Source organism: Scomber scombrus, chromosome 12, assembly GCF_963691925.1.
Source record: "Scomber scombrus chromosome 12, fScoSco1.1, whole genome shotgun sequence".
In the NCBI taxonomy this organism is placed as follows: domain Eukaryota; kingdom Metazoa; phylum Chordata; class Actinopteri; order Scombriformes; family Scombridae; genus Scomber; species Scomber scombrus.
The window spans coordinates 29,415,217-29,430,216 of record NC_084981.1 but is presented as its reverse complement, the minus strand read 5'-3'; the positions used below and the strand labels follow the sequence as shown (position 1 = coordinate 29,430,216).

The 15,000-nt window shown below is 39.4% G+C and overlaps 2 protein-coding genes across 2 annotated transcripts in view; both read right to left on the bottom strand.

Moving 5' to 3' along the window:
- LOC133991890 (uncharacterized) overlaps positions 1–15,000 on the bottom strand; it is a 527,851-nt gene that overhangs the window by 456,242 nt on the left and 56,609 nt on the right. The gene's annotated exons all lie outside the window — the stretch shown is intronic.
- Positions 4,923–10,505, bottom strand: LOC133991569 (C-type lectin domain family 12 member B-like). The gene is made up of 7 exons (XM_062430024.1): positions 10,415–10,505; positions 8,075–8,146; positions 7,803–7,880; positions 7,126–7,485; positions 6,885–7,039; positions 5,136–5,248; positions 4,923–5,052 (listed from the first exon to the last, which is right to left on the bottom strand). Exons 1-7 carry the CDS (start codon positions 10,467–10,469, stop codon positions 4,923–4,925), a joined length of 963 nt encoding a protein of 320 aa, XP_062286008.1. The 5' UTR covers positions 10,470–10,505.

Sequence of the window (15,000 nt, the reverse complement as noted above, 5' to 3'; positions counted from 1 at the left end):
CAGGAACCAAACCTGAAATTAGAATAAAATAACATATCTTCTACTCATGATACCGCTGCACTGAGGGAACTGTTCTTCCATTATGATGTGCTGTGACTAAGGATGCTCGATATTGACTTTTCTGCCGATATTCCGATATTGTCCAACTCTTAATTTCCGATACCGATATTTGCAGGCTTTTCACACCAAAACTGTTACTGGTAACAACATAACATATCTCCTACTGTTGAATTAACACATTATGTCTAATTTACTGTGATGCTCCACTGGATGCAAACATAAATGCAACATGGCTTTCCTCATGTAAACACTGTCTGTGCAAAATAAGAGAACAACTTCAACTTAAGTTATGGAACAAAGAGCCAACATGTCACTGCCATATTTATTATGCTGCTTTGCAGTCATTTACTATCCGTAGGGAACACTTGGAAATAGTTCCAAACCACATACATAAGCCCCGTTTCTGGAGGCGGGACCTTTATAGGAACGTCCTCTCATTGCTCCTCTCAGCTGTTGTGTCTCCAGCAGAGTAGGACCCAGATAGGACCCAGATAGGACCCAGATAGGACCAGATAGGACCCCGATAGGACCCATCGGACTCAGCAGAGTAGGACCCAGATAGGACGCAGATAGGACCCAGATAGGACCCACCGGACTCTGACGGTGACGTCACAGAGCCGACTCGCCGAAAGCATAACAGAGAAAATGACAACGAGGAGGTAAACCTTGTTTCTGTTTGTGTGTTCGTGTACATGGCGGTGGACGCTACGAACTTGTTAGCCACGGTTAGCTACGGTTAGAAACCCACGAGTCTAGCGTGTTGTTGTTATACGTCATCAAGCGGCGGTAAACGTCCCATGCTGCGTTCATGCAGGCTCGGAAATGCTGAAGCCTACAGAACAAATATCGGTTATAAAAACCCGATACGATACTTCACGATCTTACATTTTTAAGTGAATATCAGAGGGCCGATAATATTGGACATCCCTAGTTTGAACATGGGAATAAGATCTGTCAGACTTTGGATACACACATAATGTAAATAAGCAGCTGGTGTTTACATTGCAGCAAAAATCCTTCATTTTATCATTTTTTTGCACATAAATTAGAGCATAAATGCAGGTTTATGTGATAAAGACCCCCACTAAAGATAGGTAGTGTTTTTCCTCAACATCACATCTAGCAGCTAGTTGAGTTCTGAATGTGGTGTAGCTGCGTTGTCTCCAGTTTAACCACGTTAAACAGGTAACAGGTGTATTTACAGTGTTTATATGTTCTGAAATAAGTCACAGCGCAGATATAAAGTCACACAGCTAACAGACTTTTAGCCTAGTACACTAATACTACTTAAACATGTGAATGAGAACATATGCAGATAGAAAGAGATCAAAGATTAGCTGGAAGAATTAGTGAGTCCACTTCTGTGTCATTTTATTGGTCCAATGTGAAAAGGGGCAATATTCAGGAGTTTTTGTACATTTGCATATACAAAAATGTATATCAGTGATGTATTTTATTTCCACATTATTTTAATATTAGGAAAATTCCAGCTAGAATAAATGTGTATATGGTGTTTTTACAACTCTCATTTGTTGAATTAGACTCTGAACAGCATGTAAAGGGTTAACATCAGAGTAGTTAAAAAAGACATCACTGCATACTTTACAAGTTAAAAATCTGACTTCACCTAAATATACACACATTCATACTCAGGCAGTAATGTTCCTATAATAACAGAACTGGACATTAAAAATGACCTGTGACTTGTTCTCAGTCTGGATTTGAAGAGGAAGTTGATTTCAAAGATGTGCAAAGGTTGTACACACATAATATTTAAGTTGAGAAACAGTTAAATAATCATCAGTGAAAGAAGGTAAAGGATGTGACGGAGTAAAGTAGGTCAGAGGGAGGATTATGAAATATTTATTTGTATATTTTCTGCACTCTCGGCTCAATATTATCCGTCTAATTGTATAAAATTAATATAAGCACATCAGATATGATTTTGCTGGCCTGTGATTGAGGATCTCAACGATGCTTCTGACCAAAGTAATGAACTGTACTGACTTTGCAGGAGGTTACATAACTTCATATTATCAATTAACGTTTTACATATTTTGAGTCAGAAAAACAAACATATCAAAAAACGTGTGTGTGTGTGTGTGTGTGTGTGTGTGTGTGTGAGTGTGTACACCAATAAAATTTCCATTAAAAGTCGGGAGGTTCATCGGTTGGGTGGTTGTCAGTTCATGTCCTTTTTTGTTTTCATGCTGGTTCTTTGTTAACTGAAGCGGCTGCTGAATTATGTCGGCCAATCATAACAATTTAAAGCCGATGAAAGGAAGCTATTAAAACAGAACCGAGGGCCCAGCCGGACTCGGTCGGCCCGGGTTAAGTTCTGAGCGGGAGGAACAGTGAAGGCAACAACAACACGTTACGTGAAAAATAAAACAGATAAAAAAACGGAACACTGATCGAGTTAAACGTCCTGTGTTGTGAGTTGAGCCCCGGCTTTGGGAAAACACCAGCAAATTAGCTGGAACAACAGTCCGGCTGTGTTTGTTGTCATTCCGGAGCCAGTTATGCCTGGCGTTGCTTCGCTGTAACCCCGCAGCGGTGACACCTATCTCGGCCTTGAACAAATACAGCGAGGTCCCGACCCCTCCGTGTTTGGATTCGCAGGCCGGGAGCCCAGACAGCCGCGCAGAGCCGCGACGCACGTATCAACACAAACCTCCACGCAGGAATGCAGCCGCGGCCCGTTTGACTCGGCCACAGACCTCAGCGTGACCCGGTGTGTGTGTGTGTGTGTGTGTGTGTCTGACATACAGCACACAGGTCAAGCTGCCTCTGATACACACTGACAGAGCCTCAAACAAACAGTTTCAATCTTTGTGACATTTTATTTTCATTTTTTATTTCAGTTTTAAGATAAAATAAACTTTATTGTCCCCAAAGGAAATTTGTGTTGTGTTGCACATGAACCACGTACATGACAGACACAGTGATAGGACCAAGAAATGCAAACTGTGAACATTATAGCATAAGTAGTCAATGAGGTAATGATCATGTATAAACTGCACACATAAAGCACTGGGATGAAAGTTTAGCCATTGTGTCATAAAGCACCAACACAACAGTGGGTTATTTTTATCTTACTGTTTAGTTATTTGCCCAAACTAAAGCTTGATTTATATAACCTAATTCACTCTTTTTAAACGTACGTCACAGTTTGTAACTGATTGTTAATAATTTGCGTATCTTTTGAATGAATTTGAAAATGGACATTGTTTAGAACCAGAGACAACAGATCTGTGAGCAGCACTGGCTGAAGGTGGGCTATATAGGCGATGACCTAACCCTAACCTTTATGTGGTGAGAAGTACCTGGCTGCAGCCTGCAGGATGGGACGTATTTAAGATGTATATTTACATTTGTCAGCATATATTTGAAAGTCAGTGATGGAAATGTTGTATTTATTAGTATTTTTATTGAACAAGAGAAGACAATATGCAGATGTTCTCATTTTCCTTTTTAACAGAAAAAACAAAAAGCTTGAACTTGCTGGGACATTTAGATCAGAGGTGTCAAACATGCGGCCCACAGGCTAGAACAGGCCCACCAAGGGTCCAGTTGGCCCTCTGGATAACTTTTCAAACTATGAAAATTGTAGAAAACTTTTTCAATAAAACACTCTTTCTATTTTCACTTGATATTCACAGTCAATGTTTCTGATCCTCAGATTTGAATTTGGCTCTGTGGGTTTGGAGACATTTTATCAGCATCTCTTTATTTATTGGTGTATTTCAGTAAACGTATAAAACTGCATATATTATTTGTAGGTTATTATGCAATAGTTTTACTGGTCCGGCCCACTTGAAATCAAATTGGGTTCTATGTGGCCCCTGAACTCAAATAAGTTTGACACCCCTGGTCCAATATTAAATATGAAAGAAGTGCACTAAAAAAAGTACAGACAAAATCAAAGATTGAAAAAAGACCATGCTTAAACTCTCCTTCTCCCTGACCAGGTTGCATTGTAAATTAGGTGAAAACAAAACTGCAATTTCAGAAGTCAAGGAGCCCGCTGCCAGGACCGTTTCATATGATATATTCTTATCCAAATGTAGTTCGAACCTCAGAGTGAAGTTAAAAAAAATTGATGAATGCCACAAATTATTTTAAAGACCGTGTAAAGTGAATTCAGACATTTTCTTCTAAACACATTAAATAGGTCATAAATGTATTTCTAAAAAAGGTGTAAAAAGCTTTTCAACCATTTAGATTTGAATTGTGGAGCTAGGTTTCACAAACTGTGTTTCAACATTTCTGTGTCTTGATTTAATGGGCGGGTCTGAAAATCACCAATAGCACAGTTACACACCGGAGCATAAACCCGCCCCTGCTGCTGTAGAGGTATAAATACATTCAGCGCACACTACTACTACTACAGTCTACAGTTAGCTGAGCTAGCCACCGAGCTAGCAGCTGAGTTAGCAGCAGAAAGCTCTCAGGCTTAGCGTCCATGTTTTTGGTAGAGGTGGTGACTTTGATTGACAGGTGACACTTGGTAGGGGGCGGGGCTTCAACGGACTCGGCGGGCACTCCCACAGCGTTTGGGAGCAGAGAAATAGGCAGACTTTTACACAACTTTGAAGCCTAATTTCATATATTTGGCGATTTTTTTAATCATTCAAATTTGGCAGGGTGGTTAACAACACACTTTCCTGTGGTATGTCAAACTCAGAACACATATTTATTCTTACTTTACACAGGCTTTAAAACACTTGTAAATGCAACAAATCTGTTCACATTAATTCCTGCAAGATGCCCAATATCTTTATATCTTATCTTTGATATTTGTAAAGCCAGCTGACACCAAACATAAAAACTGTAGAAAATATCCAGAAACAATTCAGCACTTAATCACTTGAAGCTTTCTTCTCACAGATCCATCCATATTTTAACTCGCAGCTCACAGCTTTCCATCCATCGCTCTCTTGGGCAAAAATGGCACAACGATGGCCGTCAGCAGGATGTTGCATCAAGGAGCTGAGGGGAGAACATGATGGTTAGATTTTGACTGACACGTTTTATCATTCCTTGGATCGTGAATGGATCAGAGAGTGTCTTACTCTTTCGTCAGATCACTTCCATTAACCAACTGCCAGCCGTCAGCTTCAGCTCTGAGGCTGATCCAGTAGCTGCTGATCCTCAAACCGGTCTGAGTGATGTAACTGATGAACTCCTGATGATCACAGAGAGAGAAGTCAACAGCAATGACATGAAAATAAAAGCAACGTTCTCCATTTTCATTATTTACTGTATCAAAGACTGTCACCATTCACTAATCTTCGCCCACTGCTTTGAGTTGCTTAAACAGAACCGTAAGAATGTTCCTCAGTGGTGTGTCACAAGTAGGGCTGGGTCTCAGTACTCGATACCTTTAAGGTATTGACCGAAATAAATCGGTACCAAGTAGTATCAATATGTCTCCTGTCAAACGGTACCTGCAGTCGATCCTTTTTATACCCAGAGCTAGAAAATATGACTATTTGTATTTTCTAACTTTAATTTTACTTGATTACCTGATTCAGTATGAGATAGCAGGATGTGTTTCCATTATGTGAAAGGCAACACTCAGCACTCCTTATTTGGACAGTCCTGGCTCCAAATGGAAAAGTCGTAAAGACAGGTTTCAAAGCGGTTCCAATGAAACCAACAGGTGGACCCTGACCCTGTGGTTAGACCAGGCATGTCCGAACTGTTCCATAAAGGGCCGTGTTCCTACAGGTTTTTGTTTCAACCAGTCAAGAGCACACAATTCAACCAAGTTCAGTTGATTAAATGAGTCAAGCCTGGTGTTGGAATTTAAACCTGCAGCCACATTATGTCCCTTTATGGAATAGTTTGGACACTTCTGGGTTAGACCAACCACTGCTTTAGTTTCCATGAAATTCAAATCAATCAGTATTTGTATGGTGCCAAATCACAACAAAAGTTGTCTCAAGACATTCTTCACATAGAGCAGGTCTAGACCGTACTCTTTAATTTAATTTAAAGAGACCCAACATTCCTCCATGAGCAGCACTTGGCGACAAGGAAAAACTCCCCAATTATAGACCTATCTCTAACCTTTCCTTTCTTTCCAAGATCCTTGACAAAGCAGTTGTCAATCAGTTTTGTGACTTTCTACATAACAATAGTTCATGTGAGGATTTTCAGGCTGGATTTCGAGCCCATCATAGCACAGACACAGCAATGCTGAACGTTACAAATGACCTCTTAATTGCATCAGATAATGGACTTCTCTCTGTACTTGTCCTGTTAGATCTTATTGCTGCTTTTGATACCATTGACCATCACATCTTGTTATGGAGACTAGAACAATTAATTGGCATTAAAGGAATTGCATTAAGCTGGTTTATGTTGTATTTATCCATGTACAAAAAAATTAGACATGGTATTCCTCAGGGTTCAGTGGTCGAACTAATACTACTGAGCTTATATATGCTTCCTTTAGGTAATATTATTCGGAAACACTCCCTAAATGTCGATTGTTATGCAGACGATACTTAATTATATCTGTCAATAAAGCCAGATGAATCCAATCAGGTAACTAAACTCAAAGCATGCATTAAGGACATAAGGGTATTGTGCTTGGCCCCAAACACCTTAGAAACACATTATCTAATGATATACTTATTTTGGATGGCATTACTCTGGAGTTTACTTTTCTCTTTATTATTTTAAGTATCCAGAAATGCATTTTGTCTTAAAATGAGACTCCCATGCACATACATTTGAAACACATTGCAGCCAAAAATACTAGCTCAGATACTTTCTAATTACATGAGCAGCCATTAAAAGTCTTTCAGTCTTACCTGCTCCTCTGGACTTTCTATAACAACCAAATCTGCCGTCTTGCCTCTGCAGTCGTCTCGAGCTTCTTCCCAGCTGCTGCTTGTGTTGCTCCAGATCGCATAGCAGCTGTCCTGGAAGTGAAACCAACCTGACTGACAAGGTTCAGTCTGTCTCTCTGAGAGAAATAAGACAGGAAAACATTTGGATTACTGTATTAATTATCGGTAACTTTTGGGACAGAATGAAGAGGTATTAACTAACTTTTTCTCTTGTAGTAGTATGACCTCCACTCAGTCTGATTCCACCAAGGTGAGGTTGTTTCTATCCATGTCATCCAGGTTGGTGTTGCCCTAATCCGTAATGGGGAAGTAGTGGTAGTATTTTCATTTCCTGCCCTGAGCTGCTGGTTTTCTGCCTTCACCTTCTGGTTTTCTTCCTTCATCTGTTGGTTTTTTGCCTTCACTTGCTGGTTTTCTTCCTTCAGCTGCTGGTTTTCTTCCTTCAGTTGATCTGTCAGACTACTGAAGTTTTCTTTGGCTTTGATGACCGCAGAAAGGTGTCGATTGGCTTGGTCTGAACTTTTAATCTCGTTGCTCAGTTTGGTGGAGATGACAGAGGTAACTGTAGTGTAAAAACAGGAGAAGTGTTGGTCTGTGTGTTTGTCTTAATACATTTATTTTCGTAAGAGGTGCTTGGGTTAGCACCAACTGAGCACTAGCTCTAGCACCAGCTCCGAACCAGCACCGGCTCCAGCTCGGTGGAAAAGGGATAATAGTGCTGCATGTTTCCATACTTCTCAATGTTAATGCATCTATCTACTCAAAATTTTAAGTGTAAGTATAGAAGTATGAAATTAGAGACACAGCAACATTTCTATATCAAGTAAATATCTTTTGATGCTTTGTTTTGATGAAACAGATTGACGGGTTAATACTCACAGTGGATACGGAGAACCATGATTACCAACAGTATCACCCAACCCACTGCCACTGGTATAAAAGGCCGAAACCTTTTATCTGTCGAAAAATAACAATTCACTTTAATCACTGCGACAGTGTCAAAAAGTAGATTTTTAATGCAAAACAAAATTAACACATTACCCTTTTTCCATGATAATCTCACATTCAGTCCTATATTTTGAGTCACTTGCAACACAAACTGTCTTCTGTTATGCATGATTATAAAATATTTTAATTAGCACATTGTGTACCTGAAGTTGCAGGTGTTTTATCCCCAGTGTTATGTTCTGCATTAACATAGACGTCTTCTTCCTCAATTCCCTCTGAAACAGAAGAAACACAAAAAAAACTAAACAGAAATCAAACACAAATATATATAAAGTGAAATATCTACACTGCATGTTGAGCAGAAGGAAATAAATGCAAAAAATAAATGATGACACTGATGAAGGCCACAAGCCAAAACACGTTGGCCTATTACTTCAGTTGTTCTGTATACTAGTGTACAAGTGTTGCTGGATCTTTGACTTTGTTTTAGACTCTTTTCTTTTCTCCATGCACCTTGGAAGTAGGTAAAGGTGTGCCAGAAACCTCTACTCTGCTTCTGAAGGAGACAGCAGATATTGTAACAATCACTCACATTCATTTATAGATCAACGCAGACTCCTTTTACTGACTTCCCTGCTTTAACCCATCAAAATGTTATTTTCTGTGCCAATTTTTGGTTGGATAAAGTTCAACTTTGTGAGTTACAACAGGGTGTATGGTTGGTAATTAGACCAGATTTCAACCAAAATACAACAACTTTGTCTTTGTGAGTTTCAAGCTCAGGAAAATACCAAACAGTACAACTCTGTCTCTGAACAATTACTACTTGTATACCCATTGTACATTATTCAAGTCAATTTTGCTCTATTTATGCTATGCTGCTTTCATCTGTATATACTGAATACTTACAGCATAGGATCTTTATCTATGGTAGATTCCTCATCTGTTGTGGTTTTTCTGTCTTCTATGTGTATTTTCTTGTTTGTTTACTTTATATCTTTTATCATTTATCCTATTGTTTCCGTAATTGGCATGAATAAAGTGGAACTTGAACTACTAATTGGCAACATCAAATACATTTTTTACCAGGAACGTAATGCCACCCAGATAACATTTTTCTGTCATCATATAATCATGAACGCATCGGTAAAGTAAACATATCTTCAAAACATTCACCGACAGCGTGTTTAGTTTGTTTCCCCCTACAAAGTCCTCTCATAGCAACTAAAAGCATGACTTAAGGTTTTTATGGATCTGTTTAGGCAACTCAGAGCACTTAATAAGCTTTATTTTCCCTGAGGGGCAATTTTTTTCTTGTCTTCAATTGTATCCCAGGTAAATAGAGTTTACCTTGTTCCACAGTTTACTTGATCAAGGTTTGGGAAATGTTGTGGTTAAATATAGAAACTAGACTCAACTTGAAGTGTGAGACATGGCATGTATAGTTTTTTAATAGTTAGAAATGATCCTCTCAGTCTGGAAGTGTCTTTGTCACCTAAAGGTAACCACACACAGGGACGAACTGTAGGATCCCACTTTTATTCACTGATCACCCAGTTAAATCTGTACAGAGTAGGGATGTGCATCAGCCATTTTTTCATGGTGGTATAACCATAGTCCGTATAAGAAATGGACGTAACATCCGTGACGTCACCCATTGGTTTGTGGACTGCTGCTCGGAGGCCAATAGTTTTGGATCTTGAAAATGTCAGGTGCATGCGGGAAATGTAAAAACAAGGATTCTACTTATATGGGCATCAGGAGGATCAAGAGGACGGAGCGGGGGAGGTTGCGAGAGCTGGATCTACCACAGTCTACACCGGCAACTTGGTTATGCTAACCAAGTTAGCTGTTACGACTATAACCACAAAACTCCACAGAAAACTGTTGGTGTGAAACAAGTTCACAGCTATTTCCTGCAGTCTTTCTGTCCGCGCTCCTGAACCTGTGAACCAATCAACCTGTCAATCACGACGTAGCCACGCCCTAATGCATTACCTGCTTTATCGTCACATATAAAATCAGGGAGGCCAAAATGTCCCAAATGAACATCATACTGCATTGAAGAAGGCTTTAAAACTAGCGATTGAGACCATAAACACATTTTGAAAACGTTTACTGAGGTTAGAAATCAAGTGAGAAGTTGGTGAATTCTCCATTGACTTGTATAGAGACAGAAGTCCTTTTGACACCAAAACGGTCGCCCCCTGGTGGCCTTTTGATAGAATGCAGTTTTAAGTTACTTAAAACTGCACACCAATGGGTGAAGTCACGGATGTTACGTCCATTTTCTTATATACAGTCTATGACTTCAACACAAGAAGCTTAGAGCTCCTCCTAGTAGCTGTTAATGAACCGATCATACTAGACTACACAGCTCAACTCTTGATTAAAGTTAAAACAACCACAGCACAAAGGTCAAAATTAGTCCCCGTCAACAATTATTCAGTTTTAATGACCCGTTCCTCGTACAAAGCAGGTAAAACGATTCATAAACCTTTTACGAGATCTGGTTTGATAAAAGAAGGAGAATTAAATCTTACCTCCAGCCTCATAAACATTATCAGTGAACGTCGTCTCCCGTTTTTCTGTCGTCATCTTGCACGAACTCAGCAGAAGTCCCGAATGAGAGCAGTTAATGGTGTTGCTTCTATTTTATACCTCAGACGGCTGTCGCTCTGTGTTTGTTCCTCATATTTTACTTCTGTTTTTCTTTTAAAGTTTTTGTTTCGTTTTTGCGTTAGTTGGTGGCTGAGAGGCGGACAGGAAGTGTGTGTGTGTGTGGGGGGAGGGGGGCATAGAAGGGGGGGGGGGGGGTTTACCTGCAGCATAGGGCCCATGCTGGAATTGAACCACAGACACTGCTGTTACATGTCATGTGCTGTAACCAGTTGGCTACCGAGGCATTCCTTACTTCTGCTTTTTGAGGCTAATTCCAGTAATGCAGTCTTAATGTGATGACAAGTGTCTCTTTCTGGTCAGCATTAAGCAGGACAAATCCTAAAAACAACCCTTTTTTTCTAAATAAGTTGTGGCCATTGATGTAAAATGTGTTAAAAACCATTCTGTTGCATTGCAAAAGCAGATTACATTTATCCACATTTTAGTTCACGTTTATTTTTCTGTACATAATCACATTTTTATGAAAAAATAGTGCTTACACCTGTTGTACACTGGGTTGCATCAATGGATGTAACCAGGTTCCTTCTGCAGTCAAACACCATTGTTTGTTGAAGAAATCAAATATGACCAAAGTTCACCAAGGTTCAGTGAACTTGGTTTTTCATGTTATTTCAGTTTACAAAAAGGAACTTACAAGAAATGATTAGGATATCATATTTTAAATAAAGTCAAGAAACAGTCATTGTAATTTAATTTAATAAATAAACAAAAGAACCCCAAAACATTTTAAAACAACAATCATGGTTCTTAAAATTTAACTTGTGTTGTATCATAGAAAGAAAAAAAAATCACCTGACAACAACAATTCATAGGTAAACTCATAACTTCTCTTCTATTGTGAATACAGTTGATAAATATTTAATCTGACAACAAGAACTTTGGATAACGTAAAATATGTGTGTGGACAGAGAGACAGAGAGAAAGAGAGAGAGAGAGAGAGAGAGAGAGAGAGAGAGAGAGAGAGAGAGAGAGAGAGAGAGAGAGAGAGAGAGAGAGAGAGAGAGAGAAAGAGAGAGAGAGAGAGAGAGAAAGAGAGAAAGAGGAACTGGTTCCAGTCCTCCATCACAAGGAGGGTTCTGGTTCAGAGATGATTTTATTATAATATAAACAGACAATCTAATGCATCCAATACAACAACTCTGCCATGAATTCTACAATAATGACTGCAGACCCATCAAGTCAAAACTCAACCAATAACATGATTGTGTCAATTAATTCATGAGCAAAGGTAATAAAATATTACTTGCATATGACCAAGGTGAGGTGGATGGATAGATGGATGCATTGTGTGTTCATCTTTCAACCACTTAAATAAATATAATAAATGTGCATGTGTCTGACAAGAGGACGCTTGTCTGCTGCGCTGGATTTCACTTCTGCTTTGCAGTTGTGGCAGTTTTTTTTTGTTTTTTTTAAACATCTATATTGATTGTATTAGATAACTCCTTATTGGTGTGAAGAGGAAGTGTTTTCAAACATGTCTGCAGAGTTGTAATCATATATATTAAAGCTGCACCCTCACAGACGCAGAAACGCAGCATGAAATAAAGACAACTAATGTCACATCCTGTGTTAGTTCGTGTTTTATTTTGGAAAGTTGTTCTCCCCTTCTGTATTTTGTTAGTTTTCCTTCCTGTGTTTCCCCTTCCTTGGTTGATTGCCTCATGTGTTTCACCTGTCTTGCTTCTCTCACCTGTGTCCTGTTAGTTATTTCCCCCATCATGTCTATATATGTTTTGGTTTTTTCTGTTCAGTCTTTGTCCTCTCTCTGTGTTTCTCTTGTGTGTGTGTAGGTTTTACCAGTGGTCTTTCGGCCTGTGTTTTTCTGTTTAGTCAGTTATTCCTGGTTTGGCCAATAAAGTGCATTTTTGGGTCTATCCAAGCTACTCATCGTGACAAACTAACACAGGATGCATAAAGCCCTGATTTTTGACTTGCAGGTAAATCGACTGTACTTATATAGCGCTTTCCTAGTCGTTATGACCACTCAAAGTGCTTTTAGACTACATCATATTCACACATTCACACATGCAGGGCCCCAACCTGCTCATCAGGATGGAGACTAACTATTAACACACATTCATGTACCATTGGTGCAGCAATGGGAGCAATTTGGGGTTAAGTATCTTGCCCAAAGACACATCAGCATGTGGACTGGAGGAGCCGGGAATCGAACTGCCAATCTTCCAGTTGGCGACTGCTCTACCTCCTGATGAGCCACAGCTGCAGGCAACATTTCTACATACGTTCACCTCAAGTTTAATAAATTTGATCACGTTTAACATCCGACATCAGAACAGTATATAAATAACAGACAGCCACGTAGGGATGATATGTTTCCCTTTAAGTTTCCCTTCTTTGAAACCAAGGAACCCAAACCAGGGAAACCAGATCCAGACCATCGTTCCTCCTCTACCAAACTATACTGTCCAGGTAGACAGCGCACTCTTGCCAGAATGACTGTATGTGAACCAGAATATCATCACTGTGTCACTATAATGAAGATCTAAGAACAAAAAATAAATATGAACCTCCTCTTTAAAGCACACCACATGATACTTCTCTAATAACTGGGCCTTCTGAAGATCCCACCATGTGTAACTGTTACAGAGGTTAACAGACAGCCATATGAATTAGATTCATTATTATTCAGTCTTCTTCAGTCTGCGTTGTGTTGTGTGAAGTATAGACCGACACTGTTCGACTTTTGACCCTTTATTGCCTGAATACAGCATGAAAATCCACTGGTCAGTCACGTAGGCACAGCAATGTTAAGGCACAGCTCTATAGAAAAGTTAGTAAATGTTAGCTTAGCTTAGGAGCTAAGGAAGCTAACTACAGTATAAACACTGACAAAATATGAACAATTTGACACATTAAAGTGAGTACAATGCAGTCGCCACTTTCTGTGCTTCATGTAACCTACCATGGGCTCTATCCTCTCATACTGGCACTGTGCCGACGTCACAGCCAGAATTTATGAACTGAAGACCAATGGGAATTCATAATACAGGTACAAACTAAAATGTGATTGGAGGCAAGTGGAATCAACAACAAACAGCAAAAATTCTATTACACATGCCAAACAAAAACATCTATAAAAAATAGTTCATCCTGTTTGTCATACACAGTAAACTACTACTGACTATTTATATAACGCGTTTGTTGTCTTTACACTACTCTACATGCCACATCCTCCCATTCACACACACATTCATACACTGCCATGTAATGTGCCAACCTGCTCATCAGAAGGAGTTTTCTAATCATTCACACACACATGAACACACTGATGGCACATCAGGAGCAATTTGGGTTTTTAGTCATTTGCCCAAAGACATGTTGACATGCGGTCTGGACGAGTAGGGGATCAAACCACTGATGTTACCATAAGTGGACAAAGTGCGATAATTATTTAGTAATTGAATCAAAAGAAATGCTTACAACCGTTTCCTTTTGTGGTGATGAAGTCTAGCATGTAGACGCTGTAGATGCTGCAATGCCCTCGCAGTTGAGCTCCGTCTTTTTCTTTCCATCAACATCACGTAGAAAATTGATTTTTCACTTTTGTGCATCGATGCAGAATCATCCACGTCCTCCCCCCCCCCACACTAATGCTTATTTATTCAATATAAAATAAAATAAATCCAATGGCAAAAAAGAAACACAAAAATGCAAACATGTGAAAAAACAGACTTCTTAAAGATGTTCCTCGTCTGAAACTCTTCAACATTCGAACCATGATAGAGGCGCGACGGTGCAGCCGCTGGATGAAAGATAAGAATAATAAAAGGTTTTTTAGTTGTTTCATTCAGACAAGTGCAACACAGCTAACATCATAAGTGTGAACCGTCAATCAGAGTCCGTCTCCGCCCCACAAGGAGCTCAATCAGGCAGAATAAGTGAAAACACCTGTGTGGGTGTGTAGCAGCTTTAACACACATTCATGTACAGACACACTTAAACACTTCCACACATACTGTAGAATCACTAATGCATGAGGACACAAAAACACAAACACACTCGTACAGATGGCTTTAATGTGCCGTTGGCTGGGTGTGGTGCCCTGACAGAGTTCATGAATTAACTGAACTCTTGAACTGTAGTCTGGTATGTGGCAGACAGTCAGTCAGACAACCAGTCAGTCAAACTGCACAGGAACGATCTCTGTCTTAACAAGTCTGCCACTGAGCCCGAAAATCTGATTTTCATTTATCGCTCTCACGGATAAAAAAAACTGAAATATTTCAATAGAAGTCAGTGGTGGAAGAAGTATAAGATCCTGTACTGCAGTAAAAGCACCAATACAACAGTGTAAAAATACTCTATTACTAGTACAAGTTCTTAAAGTCCTTCAGTACCTTAAAAGTAGAAAAAAGAAATGTAAAAATACTTTATTATTACTAGTAAAAGTCCTGCATTTAAAATCCTACTACAGTAAAAGTAC

What these genes read in the sequence shown, in the direction of transcription:
- LOC133991569 (XM_062430024.1), bottom strand. Translation starts at nt 10,469, where the DNA reads ATGACGACAGAAAAACGGGAGACGACGTTCACTGATAATGTTTATGAG. An exon ending in TAAAACACCTGCAACTTCAG is followed by an intron (nt 7,881 to 8,074) that starts GTACACAATGTG and finishes ATTTTTCGACAG; the next exon opens with ATAAAAGGTTTCGGCCTTTT. An exon ending in CATGGTTCTCCGTATCCACT is followed by an intron (nt 7,486 to 7,802) that starts GTGAGTATTAAC and finishes TTTACACTACAG; the next exon opens with TTACCTCTGTCATCTCCACC.